The 22,542-nt window shown below is 40.1% G+C and overlaps 4 protein-coding genes across 5 annotated transcripts; all 4 read right to left on the minus strand.

Annotated features, from left to right (window-relative positions):
* Nucleotides 1–4,248: 4,248 nt before the first annotated feature.
* Nucleotides 4,249–5,856, minus strand: LOC137834121 (uncharacterized). The gene is made up of 2 exons (XM_068642184.1): nt 5,365–5,856; nt 4,249–4,821 (listed from the first exon to the last, which is right to left on the minus strand). Exons 1-2 carry the CDS (start codon nt 5,854–5,856, stop codon nt 4,249–4,251), a joined length of 1,065 nt encoding a protein of 354 aa, XP_068498285.1.
* A 1,128-nt stretch (nt 5,857–6,984) lies between these two features.
* Nucleotides 6,985–9,321, minus strand: LOC137834122 (uncharacterized). The gene is made up of 2 exons (XM_068642185.1): nt 8,676–9,321; nt 6,985–8,222 (listed from the first exon to the last, which is right to left on the minus strand). Exons 1-2 carry the CDS (start codon nt 9,319–9,321, stop codon nt 6,985–6,987), a joined length of 1,884 nt encoding a protein of 627 aa, XP_068498286.1.
* Nucleotides 9,322–9,924: 603 nt separating this feature from the next.
* Nucleotides 9,925–21,947, minus strand: LOC137835287 (nuclear/nucleolar GTPase 2-like). 2 transcript variants are annotated; one of them, XM_068643732.1, is made up of 8 exons: nt 21,193–21,947; nt 20,962–21,095; nt 20,732–20,861; nt 12,994–13,122; nt 12,677–12,817; nt 11,845–11,945; nt 11,507–11,564; nt 9,925–10,762 (listed from the first exon to the last, which is right to left on the minus strand). In XM_068643732.1, the coding sequence occupies exons 3-8, from the start codon at nt 20,741–20,743 to the stop codon at nt 10,388–10,390; spliced, it is 816 nt and encodes a 271-aa protein (XP_068499833.1). In that variant the 5' UTR covers nt 20,744–20,861; nt 20,962–21,095; nt 21,193–21,947; the 3' UTR covers nt 9,925–10,387. The 2 variants fall into 2 exon arrangements, with proteins under 2 accessions (XP_068499833.1, XP_068499832.1); XM_068643731.1 differs by lacking the exons at nt 20,732–20,861; nt 20,962–21,095; nt 21,193–21,947 and adding exons at nt 13,272–13,366; nt 13,461–15,314.
* On the minus strand, nt 20,938–21,422 carry LOC137834123 (nuclear/nucleolar GTPase 2-like). The gene is made up of 2 exons (XM_068642186.1): nt 21,179–21,422; nt 20,938–21,095 (listed from the first exon to the last, which is right to left on the minus strand). The coding sequence occupies exons 1-2, from the start codon at nt 21,420–21,422 to the stop codon at nt 20,938–20,940; spliced, it is 402 nt and encodes a 133-aa protein (XP_068498287.1).
* Nucleotides 21,948–22,542: the final 595 nt, after the last annotated feature.

Below are 22,542 nucleotides of genomic sequence, written 5' to 3' on the forward strand. Positions count from 1 at the left end.
ACTTATATATTTCAATTTTAGAATGAAAATGAATTTCAAAGAAACCTTATGAAGTTATCCACTTTGAGTGTCTTACTTTTATTTATCATATTCAATACATGTTTCCTATTTAACTTTTTTGTTTTCATTATTTTAAAATAGACCTAACAAATTCTATACAAATAAAGACTACATGAATTTAGATATAACTTATAGCTCTATTTTATGAGTTCTGTTTTATCTATTTTTAGTTAAAAAAATTTACATTGAAAAATCTATATTAATTGTATCCTAACTTTACTATTCCATGCAAAATTATTATCACAATTAGAAAATGAGAATTCACGGTTCACCATTCAGCTTTTAATAACATTCCCTATCACTAGTTTCATAATTTTCCTACGTATACTTGAACACGAGAAAAGTCAATAACCAAAAAGATGCTAATATACGTCGTAAGAGGTTGCTTGGTGGGAAATTCACAGTATATACCACATTTTTTCACATTTAAATTAGAAGTTATGATAGGTTCATAACCCTCTCATTTTATACCATAATGTACCTGAGTGGAGAGATGGGGTCCAGGCACGGTCGGTTAACGTAGTATAATTGTTGACGTGTCGATCTTCTTCTCCTTCGGTCGGTCGCTCCTTCTTGGTGTCTCCTTCGATCGGGCGGGGGAGGGTACCTGCGAAGGCACTCCGACGCTCAAGTAAGTAAGAGATTCTAAGTGTGATTCAGTAAGTGGATGAAAACGTACCTTTCTCTGGCTTGAGCACAGTATTTATAGGATTGCCTAATGGGCTTTCTATCCCTTGGGCTCAGGGTGGTTATGGATAGGTCTTGCCAGTCGTGCTCCGGAATACCCGGGGAACATATCTTCTCTAAGCGTGTTCTCCTTATTTTTCGAAAGTGTATCTTAACTACTTTGGCTTGTTACATAAATGCCCTTGCATTTATTATGCATTCGGTCGGTCGGCCACGTCCGTCCGGTGTCTACTGGTACACTTGCCCCCCAGGCTCGAGGTGAATAAAAGTCGAAGAGTCGTAATGATTGTTGTGCCTTTCAAGGTGTCAGGCATTAAATGTAACGGAATGACGAGACGTTTGCTTTTGGTCGGAGGGGACAGAGATCGATCTGACGGTGGAGATCGAGTGACGGTTCGACTTCCGACTGGCTGAGGCCGTAGGATGAACGTGCATCTAACGGTTGAGGGAGGGGGGGGGGATGCTATAAATAGCGTTCGCATTTGGATTAATTTTACGTTTTTGTGAATTCGGCATCCGAGTCGCTCCGAGTGCCAAGTCTATATTGCGAGCGTGTGTTGCTGAACAAGCTGTAGGTGCCGACCGGCTTTTGTTTCGGCACGTTGAGGTTAGTTATGTCGTCTCAACTCTCCTCAAATAGAATAGTGAGTATAGAGTCGTCTGGGAGTGAGGGCTCTTCGTCCGGGAGTGGTGAAAGTACAAGTGGGTCGAGGGGTCCAACGTATGACTGGGTGGATGTTAGTGTTAAGAACCTCCCTACCATTCTTAGAAAATCGGACGACCTAGATAAGGTGATAGCGAGGGCACCGGTTGTGCGGTCGGGTTTACCCTCGGATATTCTAATAGCCGAAATATGTGGGTATACCGACCGGGTTTGTCATGGGAGGGAGAATGCGCCAATAGATTTTTTCTATGTTTATACCACATTATTTACTGATTTGAGAGTGACCTTGCCGTTCGACGATTTCACCACAGACGTGCTACGGATCCTTAACCTAACTCCGACACAGCTTCATCCGAATTCGTGGGCATGTTTACAAGCCTTCCGAATGGTGTGTCAACTTTTTGAGTTGACACCCATGGCGGAGGTGTTTTTGTTTTATTATAGCACATATCTGGTTAGTCCGGTAAGCTGGGTTTCCTTGGTGAGCCGCCCGGGGAGTGTGCGCTTTGCGGCGTTTACCACATCTTATAAGAACTTCAAGGAACGGTATTTTAAGATATTTGTGGAGCCGGATGGCCGGGAATACTTTTACAATGCTAAGGGTGGAACTAGGTTTCCATTTCATTGGACGCAAAATCCCGTTGCCCTTAATCCTAATTCACGTACGGTCGTGTCGGTGCTGGGTAAGGCTGTAATGGCGATATTCGACCAGCTCCCTCATAAGTTGCCGACAAGGGAAATAATTGCATTATATGCGTCGTCCGATCCTTGGGCGGATTTTATTGGTATGTGATTGCAAATTTGTTGTGATTGAATAACTTCATTAATAGTGTTTAATTCTTGTGTGTTTTGCAGAAATCATGACACGGACGGACACATCCCTGAATGAGTATATGAACAACTTGCGCCAACAGAGGAACCGACAGGCGGGTTCTCTTGAAACGAGTGGGGCGTTAGCCGCCCGACCGACCTCAGTGGTGCCTGCTGCGGAGACCACGGCCGCAGCGAAGAAAAGGGGTCGACCCCCTAAGGGAAATCAAGAAGGCCGACCGGGGCCCTCTCGAACGGTTGCTGAACCGTCTTTGTTAACGGCCGGCTTGGAAATAGCGGCCCATTTGCAAGCGGAGCTGACAGCAGAGGAGAACGAGGTGCTCTCCACCATCCCTACGACAAAATTGATGGTGGAAACATTAGAATTGCAAAATCGGGCTCTCGTGGCGAGCCGAACGGTGATCGAAGAGCTCGAGAGAGTTACGACCGTCACCGTTCCTCGTTTGAAGTAGGAAGTAACTGAAGCCAACCAAGCTTCAAAGGCGTCGGCCGAGATGGTCGAAAAGCTGAAGGGCCAACTAGAAGAGAAACAGGCGGCAATAAAAGCGCATGAACAGCAGAAGAAGGGCTTCGAGGCGCAGCTGAAGGAGGGGGTCAACCGGGAGGAGGCTCTGAAAGCTGAAGTGGCCAAGTGCCAAGATTTTATGCTTCGCATTAGCGAAGAGTACTTCAGGTTGGGCATTCAACAAGTGTCGTGCTTGCATGGGGCGCCACTGGAGGACGACCGGTACAACATAGAAAAAATAGTGGTTGATGGAAAGCTGGTATCGGCCAACCCCGATGACAACTTGAATGAGGAGGCCGAGGCGGAGACCCCTGGCCCACAGCCGGACGCCTCATTTGAAGAACTAATGAAGAATGTTCCGTAGAGAGTTGTTGGACCCGGCATGTGGGCATCGTACAATGGTTCTATTTTGTATATTTATTACATGTTTGTGGGGTGTGTATGACCGACTGAATAGGTACTGTTGGTAAACATTATTATTGTTATTGTTGAAAAACGCGTGGGTTGTAAGAGAAGTTATGTTTACTCACATACATGTTAAATGCCGAACGAGGCGTGGGCTGGTTGGATGACAAATTCTTAGGCGTGGTAAGAATTTTGATGCCGAGCGAGGCATGAATAAATGTAAGTAGGTAATAATCCAGATGTCGAACGAGGCATGAAAATAAATATTCGATTACGCTTAAGTAATAATTTCTTAGTTCTAAATAATGAGTCGAATGCCGATCAAGGCATGATAATAGATGAATTTCCGATTACGTCTAAGTAATAATTCAAGTGTCGAACGAGGCATGAAAATAAGTGAATTTTTTATTACGTTTAAGTAATAATTTGAGTGCCGAATGAGGCATAAATGAATTTCTGATTACGTTTAAGTAATGATTCGAGTGCCGAACGAGGCATGAATGAATTTCTGATTACGTTTAAGTAATGATTCGAGTGCCGAATGAGGCATGAATGAATTTATGATTACGTTTAAGTAATGATTCGAGTGCCGAACGAGGCATGAAAATAAATGAATGATGAACGAAGTAGAAAATAACGAAAGGTATGGAAGAGATGTCTTTTGTTTTATAGTGCCTCGTTAAAACCTGCTCGGTCGTAAACCCTCTTTTAGGGAGAAACCGACCGTGCGAGGAAAGAGTACACTTCTCTTATTATTTCAACTGTAGTAAAATTTGAGATGCATGGCATTCCACGTTCTCGGTATATCTTTTCCAGATAAATGTTGCAAGTAATAAGCTCCGCCAGCCGCTGTATCTGCTATCCGGAATGGTCCTTCCCAATTGCTAGAAAATTTCCCGCCTTCCTTCCGGGTGTCGCCTCGCATCCGCCAGACCAAATCACCTTTGTGGAACTGTCTTGGTTTAACTTTGGAATTGTACCGCCTGGCTGCCCTGATTTTGCATGCTTCCTCACGAATTCTACACTTGTCTCGAAGTTCGTTGATAAGATCTAGGCCAACAGAGAGACTTTCGTTGTTTAAGTCAAGATCAAGGGTTTATCGGCGGATAGAGGGTTCTCCGACTTTGACGGGGATCATGGCTTCAGTGCCATACGTTAGGCTGTATGGCGTTTCTTGTGTAGTCGTCTGAGGGGTACAACGATATGCCCATAAGACTTCTAAGAGTTCTTCAGTCCAGTTACCCTTGGCTGGGCCGAGACGTTTCTTTAGTTCGTTCAGAATGGCCTTCTTTGCAGCCTCTGCTTGGCCGTTTGTTTGCGGATGTTCGACCGATCTGGCAATATGTTTGATGTGGAGCTTCTCGTAAAATTCGGCTAACGTCCGATCGGTAAATTGTCGGCCGTTATCAGTGATGATAATCTGGGGAAGGCCGAAACGACAAACAATATTTTTCCATACGAAATTTTGGACATTGCGAGCGGTAATTGCAGTAAGAGGCTCAGCTTCAATCCATTTGATGAAATAATCAATGCCGACCAATAGAAACTTACATTGTCCTTTGCCGGGAGCGAAAGGGCCGATTATATCCATACCCCATTGGACGAACGGCCACGGTGAGAGCATATAGTGGAGTTCCTCTGGTTTTTGGTGAGACAAAGTGCCGAATTCCTGACATTTAAGGCACTTTCAGACGAAGTCAGTACAATCACCTTGGACGGTCGGTCAATAGTAGCCGGCTCAGAGTACTTTGGCAGCCATCGTTCGCGTACCAGAATGAGTGCCACAAATTCCTTCGTGCAATTCCCGGACGACATAGGAGGCCTGATCGGGTGTTAAACACTTGAGGAGCGGTCTGGTATATCCACGACCATAAAGATCGTCGCCTATCAGGATGAACCGGGCAGTTTTCTGCTTCATGGTTTTTTCAGACCTGGGACTACATGTACCATTAAGCAGATATTCTTTGATTGGGGTGATCCAGGTGTATTCCGAGTCGATCATTAGACATTCTTGTAGGTCGATGCTCGGCCGTGCAAGCGTTACATAGATTACCGACTCGTGTACTCCTTTACTTTTTGTGGTTGCCAACCGGGATAAGGCGTCCGCGCGAGTGTTGTGATCGCGTCGGACGTGTTGCAAGGATATTTCCGAAAAGGTATTCATCAACTGTTTGACGAAGTGGTAGTACTGCTACAGCAAGCTTTCCCGTACTTCGTACTCGTCATTGAGCTGACCGATGACGAGTCTGGAATCACTTTTACAAATTAATCTAGTGATTTCCAATTCTTGGGCTAAGTGTAAGCCGGCTATAAGGGCCTCGTACTCAGCTTGGTTGTTGGAAGTTTTGAATTCAAATTTCAAAGCTTGTTCAATAACAATCTCGCTGGGTCCTTCCAACACGACTCCAGCGCCGCACGACCGTTCATTGGAGGAGCCGTCAACGTGCAGAATCCAAGATGGATGTTCGTCCTTGGCCAAGAAAGGGGTGAGTTCGGCTGCGAAGTCGGCAAGGGCTTGCGACTTGATGGCCCCTCTTGGCTGGTACTGTATATGGAATTCTGATAATTCTATCGCCCAACTAATCATTTGTCCGGCTAAGTCTGGTTTGGCCAGAATCTTCATGATAAGGTAGTTCGTCCGAACAATAATGCGATGGTTTTGAAAATACATGCGCATTCGTCGGGCTCTAATGATTAGAGCCATGGCCACCTTTTCAATCGTCTGGTATCGAACCTCGGCGCCATGGAGGGCGCGACTGACGAAATAAACTGGACGTTCTTCGGAATTAATCTCTTGGACCAAGACCGAACTAACAGCTTCGTTTGAAATGGCTAGGTAGACTATAATCGGCTCTCGGGCGTCCGGTTTCTGGATGACCGGTGGGGAGGATAAAAAAGTTTTTAATTGAAGGAAGATTTCTTCACATTCGGTTGTCCAGTCGAAGCGAGATGCTTTTTCAATAATCGGGCTATGGGTCTCGTCTTTTCTGCGAGTTTAGGGACAAACCTCGACAGAGCGGTGAGCCGGCCAATGAGTCTCTGAATTTCTTTAATGGAACTGGGGCTCCTCATCTCGGAAATGGCTTGACATTTCTCTGGATTAGTTTCTATGCCACGGTGAGTAAGCATAAAACCTAAGAACTTTCCTCCCTCAACGTCGAACGCGCATTTGTCAGGATTGAGTCGCATTCGGTGCTGACGAAGAGCTTGGAAAACTTCTTTTAGGTCGGCGACATGTTGTTTACATGAGTCAGATTTGACAACAATATCATCAACGTAGACTTCGACATTCCGACCGATCATGTCGTGGAATACATGATCCATTAACCTTTGATAAGTGGCTCCCGCATTTTTGAGTCCGAAGGGCATAACTTCATAGTAGAAATTGTCGGAGTCGGTCATGAAGGCCGTCTTTTTTCGATCGGCCGGGTGCATTTGGATTTGATTGTAACCTGAGTAGGCATCAAGGAAACTGAGGATGTGATGTCCGGCCGCCCCATCGACTAGACGATCAATGGTAGGTAGAGGATAAGAGTCTTTTGGACATGCTTTATTGAGATCCGTGTAGTCAACGCACATTCGCCATTTTCCATTCGCTTTCTTTACCATAACTACATTGGCTAGCCATGTGGTGTAATGGGCTTTCCGAATGAATCCAGCTTGTAACAATTTATCAGCTTCGTTACGTGCGGCTTGGCGTCATTCCTCTCCTAGATTTCGTTTCTTTTGAGCTACCGGCCTAGCTTCTTTATACAGTGATAATCGGTGAGTGATGACCTGTGGGTCTACGCCAGGCATGTCAGCGGCCGTCCATGCGAAAAGATCAGCATTTTTAACAAGCGTCGTGTCGATGGCCACTCGCGTCCGACTTCAGTGAGGTGCCAATAAGTGTAGCGTGGCAATCATCGCGAAGTGGGAATGGATGCAAGTCTTCTCCTGCTTCCATACGGGGATCGTCCATACGAGGGTCGAGATCAACAAGGGCTATCATCTGACGACGGGACATGCGCATTTCGGAATACCGAGTCAGGGATCGTCCTCTTTTTTGCGGGAGTCGGTCGTCTGGATTGGTCGTGTAGAGCCGCCGAGTTGGCTCACTTTTCAAACTCGCGACATAACATTCTCTAGCGGTTTTTTGATCGACATGGATTGTTGCAATGTCGTCATTTGCCGAAGGGAACTTCATGGCTAAGTGTGGGGTGGAAACAATGGCTTTTAATCTGTTGATGGACGGACGGCCGAGCAGGATGTTGTAGGAAGTTTGGGCGTTAACCACAAGATACCGTACGTTTATTGTTTTATGGAGACCGTCTTCCTCACCAAAGGTTGTATACAAGTCTATATACCCCTTAGTGTCGACCCGTTCACCTGAGAACCCTACAATTTGTTCGTTATAGGGTTGAATATCTGCTTCTGGGATGCGCATTTTCTTGAAGATTTCCCAGTATAATATATCGACCGAGCTACCTTGGTCCACCAAAGTCTTGGCAATTGCGAACTTGTCAATTTCCACAGTGATTACCATAGGGTCGTCTTGGGCTGGATCTGTGGCTGTGAAGTCATCATCAGTGAAAGTGATCGGGGGTATGTGTGGGCGCCTTCTCGTAGTAGCATGAGCGGACTGAATGTCCCGGAGATGTTTCTTTCGGGCGGAATTTGAGCACCCGCCACCGGCAAAGCCTCCGGCTATGTAATTTGTTTCGTGGTTTGGTTCGCCCAAGGTAACGGGTTCAGCAATCATATTGATGACTTCGCGGACTTGTTGACGAGGGCGGGCGTTTCGGTCGGGACTTGTGTTGCGGGCGCGTGTACGCCGAACGGGGCTTTCACTGCGTTTCCGCGAAGCCTGGCTATGGTCAGTTCGGCGTTTGTAATCATTACGGTATGACCGGTCGTCACCACGGGATGAACGGTCGGTACTTCGTGGTGGGGATCTTGAATTCCTTGTCTTCTTGACGAACTGCCGCAGATGGCCAGCCTGGATGAGCTCTTCGATTTTGTCCTTCAACGCTTGAGATCCCTCGGTCGTGTGGCCGAAATTACGATGGTACTGGCAATGCTTAGCAGTATCTGCATTCGGTGGTGTTTGATATCGTTTTAGTGTCGGAATTAAATTCGTTTGTAGTGCTTCATCTAGGGCTCGTCCCCTCGGAACAGTTAAAGGGGTGTAACTGTTAAACCTGGGGATTCGACCTCCTCTGTTCCGTTCGGACCTTGGAGTGGTTCAGACAGTCCGTTCGGTCTCGATTTCTCTTTCTTTGCTCGGGGTTTGGTCTATGAGGACTCCGGATCCGACGGCTTTGAACCGTTGGTGATAGTCAATGTGTTCCTCGATTTGCATGAATTTGGTTGCTCAAGTTCGAAGGTCTTCCATGTCTTGAGGCGGCTTCTTGATGAGACTTTCGGTAAAACGGCTCGGCCGGATGGCCGAAACCAAATGGTGTAATGCAACTTCCTGTTTGAGCCCTCGGATATTCATACATGCTTTGTTGAACCTATCTAAAAAGGTTCTGAGAGATTCACCTTTTTCTTGTTGTACCGCTAGGAAAGACATGGAGGACATGTTATGCGGTCGGCTGGTGGCATATTGAGTAGAGAATTTTGCGGCTAAGACGTCAAAGTCATCAATGGAATTCGGAGGCAGCTCTGTAAACCAGGTAAGAGGTTCTCCCTGAAGCGACGTGGGGAATACTTTACACCACACATTGTTATCTGTGGTATACAAAGTCATTTGCGTCTTGTAAACATTTAAATGCTCGTCTGGGTCAGTCGAGCCGTCATAGAGTTTAATGGCGAAGCCTCTCCACTTGTCAGGAAGTGGTGTGGTGATGATTTCGTCTGTAAAAGGATGACCCCTTTTACTTAACTTTCTTTCGACTATTTCAGTTCTGGAAGCAGGATTGGTGTCGGTCGGTGTAGGTATGCGAGAGGTGGTTCGGTCGGCCGTATGGGATTGGCCTTCTCGTTCGGGATTATCAACCTGTCGCTGGAGTTGTGCATTCTGCTCTCTCAATAAGGCGATTTCTTCCTCTTGACGGCGTCTGTCCTCTTCGTGTTGGCGACTGTCTTCAATCCCCTTTTGCCGCAATTCCTCCATCTGAGTTTGGAGGGTTTGAATCATAGTCATCTGTTCTGCCATAGCGTCGTTGTTGTTCCTTGTTGCAACCATTATACCTCAAAAATTGAAATCTTGCCTCGGCCCCACGATGGGCGCCAATTGTACTTGAGTGGAGAGATGGGGCCCAGGCACGGTCGGTTGACGTAGTATAATTGCTGACGTGTCGATCTTCTTCTCCTTCGGTCGGTCGCTCCTTCTTGGTGTCTCCTTCGGTCGGGCGGGGGAGGGTACCTGCGAAGGCACTCCGACGCTCAAGTAAGTAAGAAATTCTAAGTGTGATTCAGTAAGTGGATGAAAACGTACCTTTCTCTGGCTTGAGCACAGTATTTATAGGATTGCCTAATGGGCTTTCTATCCCTTGGACTTAGGGTGGTTATGGATAGGTCTTGCCAGTCGTGCTCCAGAATACCCGGGGAACATATCTTCTCTAAGCGTGTTCTCCTTATTTTTCGAAAGTGTATCTTAACTACTTTGGCTTGTTACATAAATGCCCTTGCATTTATTATGCATTCGGTCGGTCGACCACGTCTATCCAGTGTGTACCGGTACACATAATATTACAACTGTCATTACATCTTATTAAATAATTATAGTTTAAATATTTTATTATTAGAAAGTTATAATCAAATATGTTAAAGGTAGAATATCTGCAAATGAATGGAAAAATATTGGCTTGGCATTAAATTAGAAAATGTTGCATCATCCACGTTTACAACTTTGAATCATACGATGGTATATTTAAAAAGTAAAACAAAATTTCAACTAAGGCACAAAGCTATATCGATAAAATTAATGCTTAAATTAGTAACTAAAAATAAAACCAATGCTCAACAAACTAAACCTTCTGCCTGTTCTTAAGATCTCCTTGCACATATCTCACGAATACAAACATCAGGTTAGCCAAAACAACATTCCCGAAAGAAAAATCGATGCATTTGACAACCATCTTTGTGAGGTAGATGAAGCTGGCCTCAGAAATGATGCGAAGGGAAAAGGAGCTGTTCTCTTCCAAGCTTTAGAGGATGGAAATAGAACCAACTTATAATTTACATACAATTTTCCTAAAAGCTATAACTCCAATGCAACCAAAATTTATGACTCAATGGTTGGGTCCAGTTCAGCAAAGAAGCGGCTCAGATGGAATCTTAGTAGGTGAATCCTGTTCAGATGTGTCACTATCAGAAGCTGGAATATCTTCTGCATTGTGGTTAGGAGCTTGGTCAGTCGCCTCCCCCTTCAACTCATTCTCACTATACAAATCTTTTTGAACAGGGACACTTATTTGCTGCTGAGACGAAAGAACATCTGCGATAGCCTTAATAGCAGCAGATGCTTCATTGCCATCAACTGCATCATCTATGTCAACCCCATTAACATTAGGTTCCTCAGACTCTTCTTCCTGCTTAGGAGGAGGAACAAAAAACGGAAGTCTACCCCTCTGCCAGTCATGAAGAACCATCTTTGCTCCAGTCATCAGGTCAGGTTCACCACCCTGAAACAACCAATATAGGAAACAGTCACACAGAAGTACGATATCCTATCTCGCCCAGAGAGAGATAAACTAAAACAGAAGTCTCATTCCATTGGATGGGGTCAATTAAAAGGATCACAAGACACCATTCAGTTCAGTAGCGGAGCAAAAAGGTTAAAAAAAAAAACACCGAGCAGGTTGGATAAAAGAATCAAACAATTCATCTGATTTACACGTCTTAATGGGTCTTCTACTCTCCACATGCACAAAAAATAGCAGGTTGGATAAAAGAATCAAACAATTCATCTGATTTACACGTCTTAATGGGTCTTCTACTCTCCACATGCACAAAAAATAGCAGGTTGGATAAAAGAATCAAACAATTCATCTGATTTACACGTCTTAATGGGTCTTCTACTCTCCACATGCACAAAAAATTGAATGCAAGATTGCGGGTTTTACAGCCTCCCTGTAAACTCCCCCCCTAAAACTTGGCAAACTGCTGTCTTTGGGGGGGTTACTAAATTGCATCTCTCTCGTTTTATACAATAGAAGCAGACTATGAAGAGATGAAACGTGTTCCTTCGGTTCATTATTGGCTTTTGACTCTCAATAGGCATCCCATACTAAGAGTATACACATATCTAGTCTTTGCCGAATTCAGCAGAGCCAAAATACATTACCATAGCAGTTGCTTGCCTCGACAACAGTGCAATCATGAAATAACTTAGATATTAAACTAAGAATTCAGATTAACTAAAATACCTTCAGAAGTTTGCCACTTGATTTGCAAAGCTGCAGTAAGAAGTCATTTTCGTCATCCCTGGTGGCAACAAAAAAATCTTATGAGATGCCAGAAGAGAAAACAGGGTGAAAAGTTGCCATGATATATAATACTGTCAGTTTTCGTTTGCCTATAATTTTGCTTGTATACCATGGCATAAAAATGTTCTCTATCAACTACTACAGCTCCTTATCAGAGATGAAGAATGATCATATGATTGGCAAACTTAGGATATTTTCATCAAACAAACACATGAATACAAAAGGACACACTTAGTTAACCAGGTCGACACCATTAACTTCAGGAGACAGAGCCATACCACTCTTTTATTTTATATGCTCTCTCCAAATGTGTTTTCTTCACACGTTTCAAAACCTCACCTATATGGTCTGCAGCATCTTTCAAATTAGTTACACGCACCTGAAAGTAACATGTATTAGCATGACTGTATTGATTAATAGTAATAATATAATTACCAACTACAGCAAAATTAATTCCACTACTACAAGCAAAAGCAAGGAGTAAATTATCCACTGGACAAGAAAACAAGTATGAGTCCTAAAAATGACAATAGAATATCACGTGACCAAATAAAAGCTATGATGGTTCAGGAGATGCCAGGTTGAAACTAACTTCATCTCACTCAAGTATACTATCATATTTCACCAATGGATAGCCACCATTCTGACAAATCAACAAGGGAGAAACAAAACTAACCACCATCATATTTTAATGACATCAAAGTTTTTTAACAGAATAACTAGTGTGTCGTTACATGGATATAACACCAAATTAAGTAATATACTAGTCATTCAGCCTTTCAAAATAAAAGAATAGTTTCCTAGACTATGGCCCAACAAATCAAAACAAATAAACTAAAACAACCAAACAAAATAGATGATATCACAGGAGACAACTAGGTTGATTAGATTTCATTAACCCATGTCCCTAAACAGTTGCTCAACAATATTAGCAAATTACAACAATGAAACTATTCCTCACTTGGTGAAATTGCCTACAAGGATTAAAGGACTACATCTATTAATTAAATTAACTCTAATTAAATTACCACTAAAAAAATAGTCTAAAACAAAACATTCTTTATAAAAGCACATGACAACCAAAATTAGAGAAAGCAGAAGGTAACATACCACACCCTTTAACACAACATCTGTTTCAGAATCCTTGTTGTGGTAGACTACACCTGGACAATCAATCAAAAAGATTCTCTTTGTAAGTGTTATATACTGCCAGACTTTCGTTTCCCCTGGAATTGGAGCAACCTTGCAGACCTTTTATAACATATAATTGGATACACATTAGTCAATTTGTTAAAGTGATTATTCCACAACAATAATTTAAAACTAAACAAGATTAGTGATTCTATGCTTGCATTCATGTCCACATAAATGCACAAACAACAGCTTAAGCAAAAAATGAGAAGCATTAAAGGAGATAGAAGTATTACATTCTTTGTACGCAAAGTGTTGATTACTGATGACTTCCCAACATTTGGATATCCAAAAAATCCAACAGATATTGCTTGCTTATCCCGTTTCAAATGTGCAAATTGTCTAAGTACAGATAGAAGAGAACCCTACGCACAATAATGACAAATAAGAAAATAGCACATAGCAGGAGATGCAGAATAGCTATATCAAGTTTCAGTTATATTTCTTTCATAAATTAACAAAATTGGCACATAAAGCAAACAAATTAAATGAAGATCAGGCGTATCAGAAATACTTTTCCAAAGGACTTGTTAATGTTTGCATGGAATGCCAGAGTTGGAAATTCTTTAGACAAAACTCTAAGCCATCCCTTTGTTGCCCAAGCAGGAACTAGATCACATTGAAAAGGGGGAAATAAAATTAAGTTAGCTTTAAGTCACATAATAGCAATGTAGGGCACTTAACATTTCCATGTTTTACATACCTTGGTAATGATCAATTACCATCTCAATGTCCCAACGAAAGATCTATTGATGGAAGAGGCCCCAAATTACCATCTCAATGTCCCAACGAAAGATCTATTGATGGAAGAGGCCCCAGCACCCAAAAGAGCGTCTAGGACCACCCTTGCATGAAAGGCAACCAAGAGAGCGTCTAGGACCAACCTTGCATAGAGGGCACCCACAAGAAGCGTCTAGGCCACACAAGAAGCGAAAAAAGAGAATTGACATCCAAGAAGGTTGACGTCCAAGAAGGCCCAACAAAGTGTAGCTTAGTCTTAATTGTGGTGTAAATAGCATAGCCTTGTGAAACTTTGTTTAATTTCTGCAAATTAGGATTAAGGAGGAGTTAACCTAGATTAGCTACGGTTTCTAGAACCTCCCCACTAATCTAGGACCAGCCATGTGCAAGTTAGAAGGCCATGTGCACCCATGTGCCATGTGCTCCATGTGCCTCCATGTGCTCCTTCATTTGCATGTCATTTAGATTACATTTCATTTGTATTTGGCTCTTCAAATTCCAGCCCTCCAATCCTATATAAGGAGGTGCTTGGCTCTCATTTTGTAAGATTGAATACAGTATTGTTATGCTGTCAAATTTGTGTCATACACTACTCTTTGCCTAGCATCTAGGTTTTAATCTTCACTTCATCACCTTCAAAGGGGCTGGCCGAACCTCCCCAATTCCCCACTCTCATGCACCTTCAAGGCACCCATACTTCCTAGGAAGGCCTTGCTTCATCTCCTCCACAAGCTTACGCAAGTTCATCACCAAAACGCAAAGAAGAGCTCAAAGGAATGTCATCATTTGGTATCTAGAGCTATGGTTCTTCAAAGATGAGTATCTCTTTGCATTTTTCTTTTTGAGTTCTTCTTTCTCCAAGTTGTCTTGCTGTTTTTGTGTTTTAATATGATTTGAATGCTTGTTTATTCATTTCAATCTGTGGGTTTTGTTCAAAATTGTGCTTGAACATCTCTTTTCAATTGTGTAGGATTCTTGATATCTTTGTGTTGCTGTTTTTTATTTTTGGGTATTTGAGTGTTGCTTGAAATTTCATTTGGATCATATGATGTTCTTGAGTCTTTTCATTTTATGAATTCATAAGTTTTGTCTAAGTCACGTGTTTCCATATTTGTCAACAAATCCTAGTAGTACTCTTCTTGATTTATTTGTTTGAATGCTTGATCTGAAATCTGCTTTGTTTTGATCCTTTGGTGCTTTTTTTAATTGTAGTTTGAGTTCTTATTTGTGTGCTAGATCCACACAAATTCCATCACATTTTTTTTCCATTGTGTTTTTGTTGATATATCATTCTGTTTTTTATTCCAGATTTCAGAATCCCCTGTTTTCACAAATCTGTTTTGGCTGTTTTGCTTTATGAAAATTAAATACATCATAAGAAAATTATGAGCCTCTGGATTTCACTAAATTGAGGTGTTAGCAAAAGAACAAAAAAAGAATCAGTTGAAAAAAAGAAATAGAAAAAAAAGATAAATCTTACAAAAAGAGTGTGCAATCCTAACGCTACATCTGGCGGTTTTGAGCACTGATTTTAAAAAAATTATTAAAATTAATTGGTGCATGCGTTTGGAGTGAAACCAACGCCAAAAGTTTGTTAAGATCTTGATTTGTTTGTGTATCAATTTTCATAAGCAAATACAAAAGAGTCAGCTCAGCATAAATCTTTAAAAGTCACGCATTCTGGACCACAACATTTTTCAGTGGTGCTGTTTTTGGTTTTTAAATCAAATCTAGTGTTATTCCTTAGGTTCCTTTTGTGTGTCATCCATTATTTGAGTGTTTTTTTTATTTGCTTGTCCATTTCATTCTGAACTCCTTCTAGTTGTGTCAATATTAATTCCAATTGTAGTGGTGCTATTTTCAAATTTTATTTGTTTCTTGCTTTATTTTCTTGACCTCTAAGCTTTGTTGGTGGATTATTATTAATTGGTGCTTATTGAGTGGGATTTGACTTGAGGAGAGTCTAGCTTTACTTAATAGGTGTTGTATTGAAGAATCTAATTACCTAATTCCAAGAGGATCAAGGCAAGGGGCAGCAACAAACACCATATCAAAAATACACCATACACTTTTGAAGGTCACAAACAAGAAGATCAACAACAAGCCAAGGGAGTACACTTTAACTTGTGCAACTTAATTTCTTTGCAAATTACTTTTGTTAATTAGTAGCTTAATCACGCAATTAGACGGTGAGTGTGTCTTCAAAGGCTTCAAGTGTCTAAGAAGCCTCACCTAGGATCGCCTAGTTTAAACTTTCTAGCTTAGCATTTGTTAATTGTTTTAATTACGCCATTTGCTTTTGTTTAACTTCGCTTAATTGTAGTGTTGCTTCCCACAAGGTCATTCAACAAGAAGGAAAAGTTGAAAATACCTTTGAAAATATGTTTCTTGTTGAACAACCTCAAAGCCTTACCTTTTGTAAAGGAACACATGCAAGATTATTAGTAGATTATTTTGATTATGTGAAGGTCAAGTTATCTATAGGTATCTACGAAGATAAATTTTTATGTGAGGTAGAGCTTAAAGAAATTTGGCATGTCTTATTGAGACAACCATTGCAAAATGTTAAAATTTCCATGATCAATGGTCGTATCAACGAGACTACCTTCACACATAAAAGAGAAATTCTTCATGAAGGAGAACTCATGAGCCAAATTAGAGTTGATAAAACTCTAGAGCTTTTAAAAGGAAAATTCTTTTGATCACCCATGAGAAAAGATGTTCAAAGACATTACCCTAGATACATTTCTTGTTTTAAAAATACATTTAAGGCAATGTCTCATGAACTCTATACTCCTTTACCTTTTGTAAATGATCCATGGGAAAACATAAGCCTAGATTTTATATTAGAGTTTCCTAGGACAACAAAAGGTTTTGATTCCATTTTTATGGACATGGATAAACTCTTCTCTAGAGAAGTGATAAATCTTCATAGTTTATCTCCAAGCATAGTATTGAAAAGAGCTCCAAACTTTAAAAACCATTTTTTGAGGATACTTCTAGAAAAACTTGGAACTAAGTTGTACTCTTCAAATTTTTATCATACTCATAAGAATGGTCAAAATGAAATTGAAAACATAGTTCTTTCTACTATGCTTATAGTAATCATAAAAGGCTAACATACAATAGAGTAGTCCACAAGACTACTAATATTTCTACATTTGAAGTTGTATGTAGACTTAATCCTCTTTTCCCTTTTGATTTGTTATCATTTCCTATTCCACAAAGATTTGTGCCTAAGGAAAAAGTAACAAAAACCGAATATTTTAAAATGCATAAGAGGATTAGAGAACACATACAACAACCAAAAGAGAAATATTGTAAAAAGTTGCCAAAAACAAAAGAAAAATAAAAATGGCAACTTCATAAAATTGATTTTTATACAACTGCTCAAACTAACTCATTTGCTTTGTTTGATGATTCCCATAGATGGACGTTTGATCCAGGAGGACGAGCTTAGTTGTCAACGCAAGAGGCTACTATCAGAGATCGACACTGTGGATCTGAGGATAGATTTTCTCAAGAAGGAGGAGATGATGGACACCATCCAGCCATATACATCCACCTACTTTTGACAAGGATGAAGCAATGGTTTTGAGGACAAATCCTTTTTTTCAAGAGGGAGGGAATGATGGAAGAGGCCTCAGCACCAACCCTCTGAGAGGCCACCAAAATGCTACATTAAGGCAATCACTAGAGTCATAGTCAAAGAGGGGTCAAGAGGATACATTTTACATGTCATAGACTCTAGTGTGTCATAGTTTTTCTTACTTTTCTAGTCAAAGTAGATTGTTTAAATCTTTTTGTAAATATGATGAAACATGCAAAGTGGTACTTAAAAGGCTAAACTTAAATTTAATTAGAAATATCCATTTTTAAGTAAACTTAGGACCGGTCCAATTATCTAGACCTAATGGGCGTAAGTTCTAGACCAACCACACAAGGAAGGATTCTAGAACCTACCTCCATTTAGGTGTCACATTTCTCATGTGCTCCCATGTGCTCACATTTCTCATGTGCTTCTATGTGTTCACATTTGCATGTAATTTGGTTAGCATTTCCTCTTCATTTACATTTGCATTTCAAGTCCTCCAAAGCTATTTAAGGAGGAGCATACCTCATGTTTTGATAAGATTAATTTGAGTAATGAAATGCTGCCAAAATCTGTCATTTTTACTCCCTTACCTAAAATCTCTCTAGATTTAGGTCTTTAATCTTCAACCCTTTCACCTACCAAAGAGAGTTGGTCGAACTTCTCTCACTCTCCTACTCTTCATGCACCTCCAAGACTACCACAACTCTTAGGAGAGCCTTGTTCCACCTACAACCCATTGAACTTCCGCAAACCACCACAAAAACCGTAAAAGAGAAGAGCTCAAGGCTATCAGAGGCTTCTTAGACACTTTGAGCCTTTGAAGACACACTCACCGTCTAATTCGTGATTAATCTACTAATTATCAAAAGTGAAGTGTAATTACAACTTAAAAAATGCAAAGAAATTAAATTGCACAAATTAAATTTCAGCTGGCTAGGCTATACACTCCTTTAACTTGTTGTTACTCTTCTTTGTTGTGTCCTTCAAAGTGTATGGTGTATTTTGGTATTTGTATTTGTTGTTATCCCTTGCCTTGATCCTCTTATGATTTAAGCAATTAAATTCTCCAAAACAGTACCTACTAAGTAAAGCTAGACTCTTTTCAAGTCAATTTTTCACTCAACAAGCACCAATTGAAATTTATCCACCAACAATATAGAGGTCAAGAAAAGAAAGCAAGAAACAATTAAATTTTAAAAACAGCACCACTGCAATTGGATTTAAAGATATGACACAACTAGAAAGAGTTCAGAATGAAATTGGATAATCAAATAAAAATAGGCACACAAAAGGAACCTAAAGATTGACACTAGATTTGATTTGAAAAACCAAAACAGCACTACTGAAAATATTGTGGTTCAGAAAGCGTGACTTCAATGATTTATGCTGAGTTGGATATTTTGTATTTGCTTCTGAAAATTTAAACACCAACAATTCAATTTCTTAACAAACTTTTGGCGTTGGTTTCACACAAAGCACATGCACTAATTAATTGTGATAATTTTTCCAAAAACAATGTCCAATTACCGCCAGTTTCTAGCACCAGAATGCACTTTTTTTTGTGTGATTTATCTTTTTTTTTCTATTTCTCTTTTTCAACTGATTCTTTTTTTTGTCTTTTGCTAACGCTTCAAACCACTGAAATCCAGAATCTCATAATTTTCTTTTAACGTATTTAATTTTCATAAAACAAAACAGCCATAACAGAATTTGTTAAAGCAGAGGAATCTAAATCTGGAATTAAAAAACCGAATGAGATACTTCAAAAACACAATGGAATGAATGTGATAGAATTTGTATGGATCTAACATACAAATATGAACTCAAACTAAAAGGAAAAATGCACCAAAGGATCAAATCAATTCAGAATTCAAATTAAACACTCAAATCAAAACAAGAAACAAATGAATCAAGAAAAGTACTACTAAGATTTGTTTACAATTTTGGAATTACATGACTAGACAAAACTTATAGATCCAAAAAATAAAATGACTCAAACACATCATATGAACCGAACAGAAATTCAAGCAAGACTCAAATATCCTAAAATCAAAACAGCAACACAATTCACCATAGAATCCTACACAAAATTGAAAATAAGGTGCTCAAGAACAAATTGAACAATTTCTACCGATTGAAATGCTTAGAATAGCATCTAAATCATATTTAAAAACGTAAAAACAGCAAGACAACATGAACAAAAAGATGAACAACATGAAGATAAGAAGAACTCAAGCAGAAAAATGTAAAGAGACACTTATCTCTTGAAAACCATAGCTCTAGATACAAATGATGGCATTGAGCTCTTCTCTTTTACGGTTTTTGTGGTGGTTTGCGGAAGCTTCAATGGGTTGTAGGTGGAACAAGGATCTCCTAAGAGTTGTGGCAGCCTTGGGAGGTACATGAAGAGTAGGAGAGTCAAAAAGGTTCGGCCAACTCTCTTTGGTAGATGAAAGGGTTGAAGATTAAAGACCTAAATCTAGAGAGATTTTAGGCAAGGGAGTAAGAATGACACATTTTGGCAGCATTTCATTACTCAAATTAATCTTATCAAAACATGAGGTATGCTCCTCCTTAAATAGCCTTGGAGGACCTGAAATGCAAATGTAAATGAAGAGGAAATGCTAGCCAAATTACATGCAAATGTGAGCACATGGGAGCACATGGGAAATGTGGCACCTAAATGGAGGTAGGTTATAGAATCCTTCCTTATGTGGTTGATCTATAACTTACACCCATTAGGTCTAGATAATTGAGCCGGTCCTAAGTTTACTTAGAAATGGATATTTCTAATTAAACTTAGGTTTAGCCTTTTAAGTACCACTTTGCATGTTTCATCATATTTACAAAAAGATTTAAACAATGCTACTTTGACTAGAAAAGTAAGAAAAACTATGACACACTAGAGTCTATGACATGTAAAATGTATCCTCTTGACCCCTCTTTGACTATGACTCTAGTGATTGACTTAATGTAACATTTTGGTGGCCTCTCAAAGGGTTGGTGTTGGGGTCTCTTTCATCATCCATCCCCATCATCAACTTCTCCAGATGCACTAGAACTACGCTTCTGTTCAAAAACATATGCAAAGTACCATAACAAAGAAGGAATGATAAATAATCTCACACTAAGTAAAGCACAATTAATTTGTAGAAAGAAACTACAGATCACATAAAACAAGAATTCCCGCAAAATAAACAAAAAAGTTACTATTCAGTTTCAATTAAGTGAATCTGTTAAGTGCACCATCATAAAACAAGTAATAGACCAAGGGGTGCTTTAGATAAGAAACAAAATCTCAATTTAATAATATAACTTCTTGAGCTATTATTTCTAACTTCTACAAAAACATTTCCCATCTCCTGTTTTCTTAAGTGATCTGGTGAAATGTAGGACAAATAACTTTTAGAATAGTAAACTACTTTAGAAAAAGAGTTAACAAGACATAACTAAATAAACTTCTTTGTTCTTGAGATTTACTTCGTCGGAGAAACTTATGTAACCTTTATGAATTTTTTCACCCAGAAATAGTTTTTCTCAGAACATACACACCAGCAAACAGGTCCTAAACTTTTAAAGATAACAACACAACCCCGTTGCTCACCCAACCTACAAATTCACAGAGAAACCATCCTTACCTTGAGAACCATCAGCTTTCTTCAGCAAGGACTCGTAGTCAGCAGCCAAGAGGCTGGGGCGCTTTCTTTTGGTCTTAGGTCCAAAAGCATCTTGAAAAGGCTCTCTATCAAGCAGATGAACTCTAACTTGCTACATTCAAAATCCAAAACCATTACTAAATTAATTCTCATTTTTATATTAAAAACGCGCACAACTCTTTCACCAATCACGCAGAGCTTAACAAACAAACCTTCTGGTGATCATTGAGCAATGACAGCGGCAGTTTCTTCTCTTTAAGAATCACATTGTAATTACTCGACATGCGACTCTGCAGCTCTTCACGAAAGAACTCGAGCTCCTTCTGATTCACAACACGCGTATTCCCTGCGGATTGTAATATTCACAAGTTCAAGTTGATGAAACGCGATTATTGTTTTAAAATTAAGCATTTAAATGATTGTTGTTACGAAATTGGACATACCGAACCATCGGCGATAAGGTTGAATTCGTGTCAGGAAGATCCTTGGACTGAAACTCGTTGGAGAGGACTTTTCCTTTTCGATCGCGAACGGGCCTGGTCTTGTACATCTTGAGGCGGCGCACGGTGGCGGCGGAGCGCCTCTCCTTCTTCGAGTCATTGCTGCGGTTAACGTCGAGAGAGTGCTTCGGTTTGCCGGAGACGTTCACCTTCTTCTCTTGCTTCTTCGCCATTGCAGTCCATCTATAGAGAGATTCGAGTTGGTTTGTTACCACTGAGTTCTGTTGTATTACACACTTTTTTTTACGCTCTCCACGTGGTCGGAATTGCTAATGTGGCAAAGGGTGTGGTTGTAAATGTTATATATATATATATGATATGTAGCAAAGGACACTTTCGTAATGTGATATAATATTTGAATATTTTGTAGAGAAAGGTTTTCGAGCAGAGTTAGAATTTGGGTTTGAGAGAGAAAGACGGAGAAACTTAGGTTTGAGAATGGTGTGAAAAGTTGGATTTCTCAATGTGGAGGGAGAATCGGGTGGTTGTAGGTGGCGGCGATATTGGAATCAGGCGGTTGTTGGTGGCGGTGGTGTTAGAATCGAGTCGAGCGGAGGAATGAGGGTAAGCGACGATGTTAGAAATCGAGCGGAGGGTAAGTGGCGTTCGTCAGACGGTGAGCAGCGTTCTGGTATTTGGTTGTGCGAGAACCCACGAAGGGTTTAGAGAAATTAGGATTTTGAGAAATTTGGGATAGTAATAAAATTAGGAATAAGAAAGTCAAGTTGTTAATTGAATTTATAAATTATTTCTAATAAAGCCAATTTTTAACGAGTTGAATGAGTGATTGTCCTGTAATAGGAAATATAGTATATCCATGGATTTCTTTTTGTAATTTCGCAGAAATTCATTATAGGGGAAATTATTGAAGGATTTCAAACTATTTACCTTATATTGCATACACATCAATTACATTATGATTATTTTTTTCATCACTTTGGGTCCTAATTAATACCTTTTACAGGAATATGATCTACAAAATTACAATAGAAGTTTACATATAAAGGATTAATTATTCATTTTTTATTATGTTCTCTATTATGAACCTAGAATGTTGTTGAACCTAGAATGTTGTTGAACCAAGAGGTGTTCAAGCTTTGAAGAATCCAAATCCTTTAAAGGATGTTGAAGCCTCTGCTGTGCTTGATGTTGTTGTGCTGGTTTAAGCCTTATTCTGGGGTAGTTTATATGTTGTAATCCACCCTATGATTAAATCTAAAGCATTAGCATTCTCAATCTTTGTGAAAACAAAATGATTTCAAACTAAGTAAAAACAACCGATTGTTTTGTCGA

The sequence above is a fragment of the Phaseolus vulgaris genome, chromosome 5 (assembly GCF_000499845.2).
Source record: "Phaseolus vulgaris cultivar G19833 chromosome 5, P. vulgaris v2.0, whole genome shotgun sequence".
Taxonomy (NCBI): domain Eukaryota; kingdom Viridiplantae; phylum Streptophyta; class Magnoliopsida; order Fabales; family Fabaceae; genus Phaseolus; species Phaseolus vulgaris.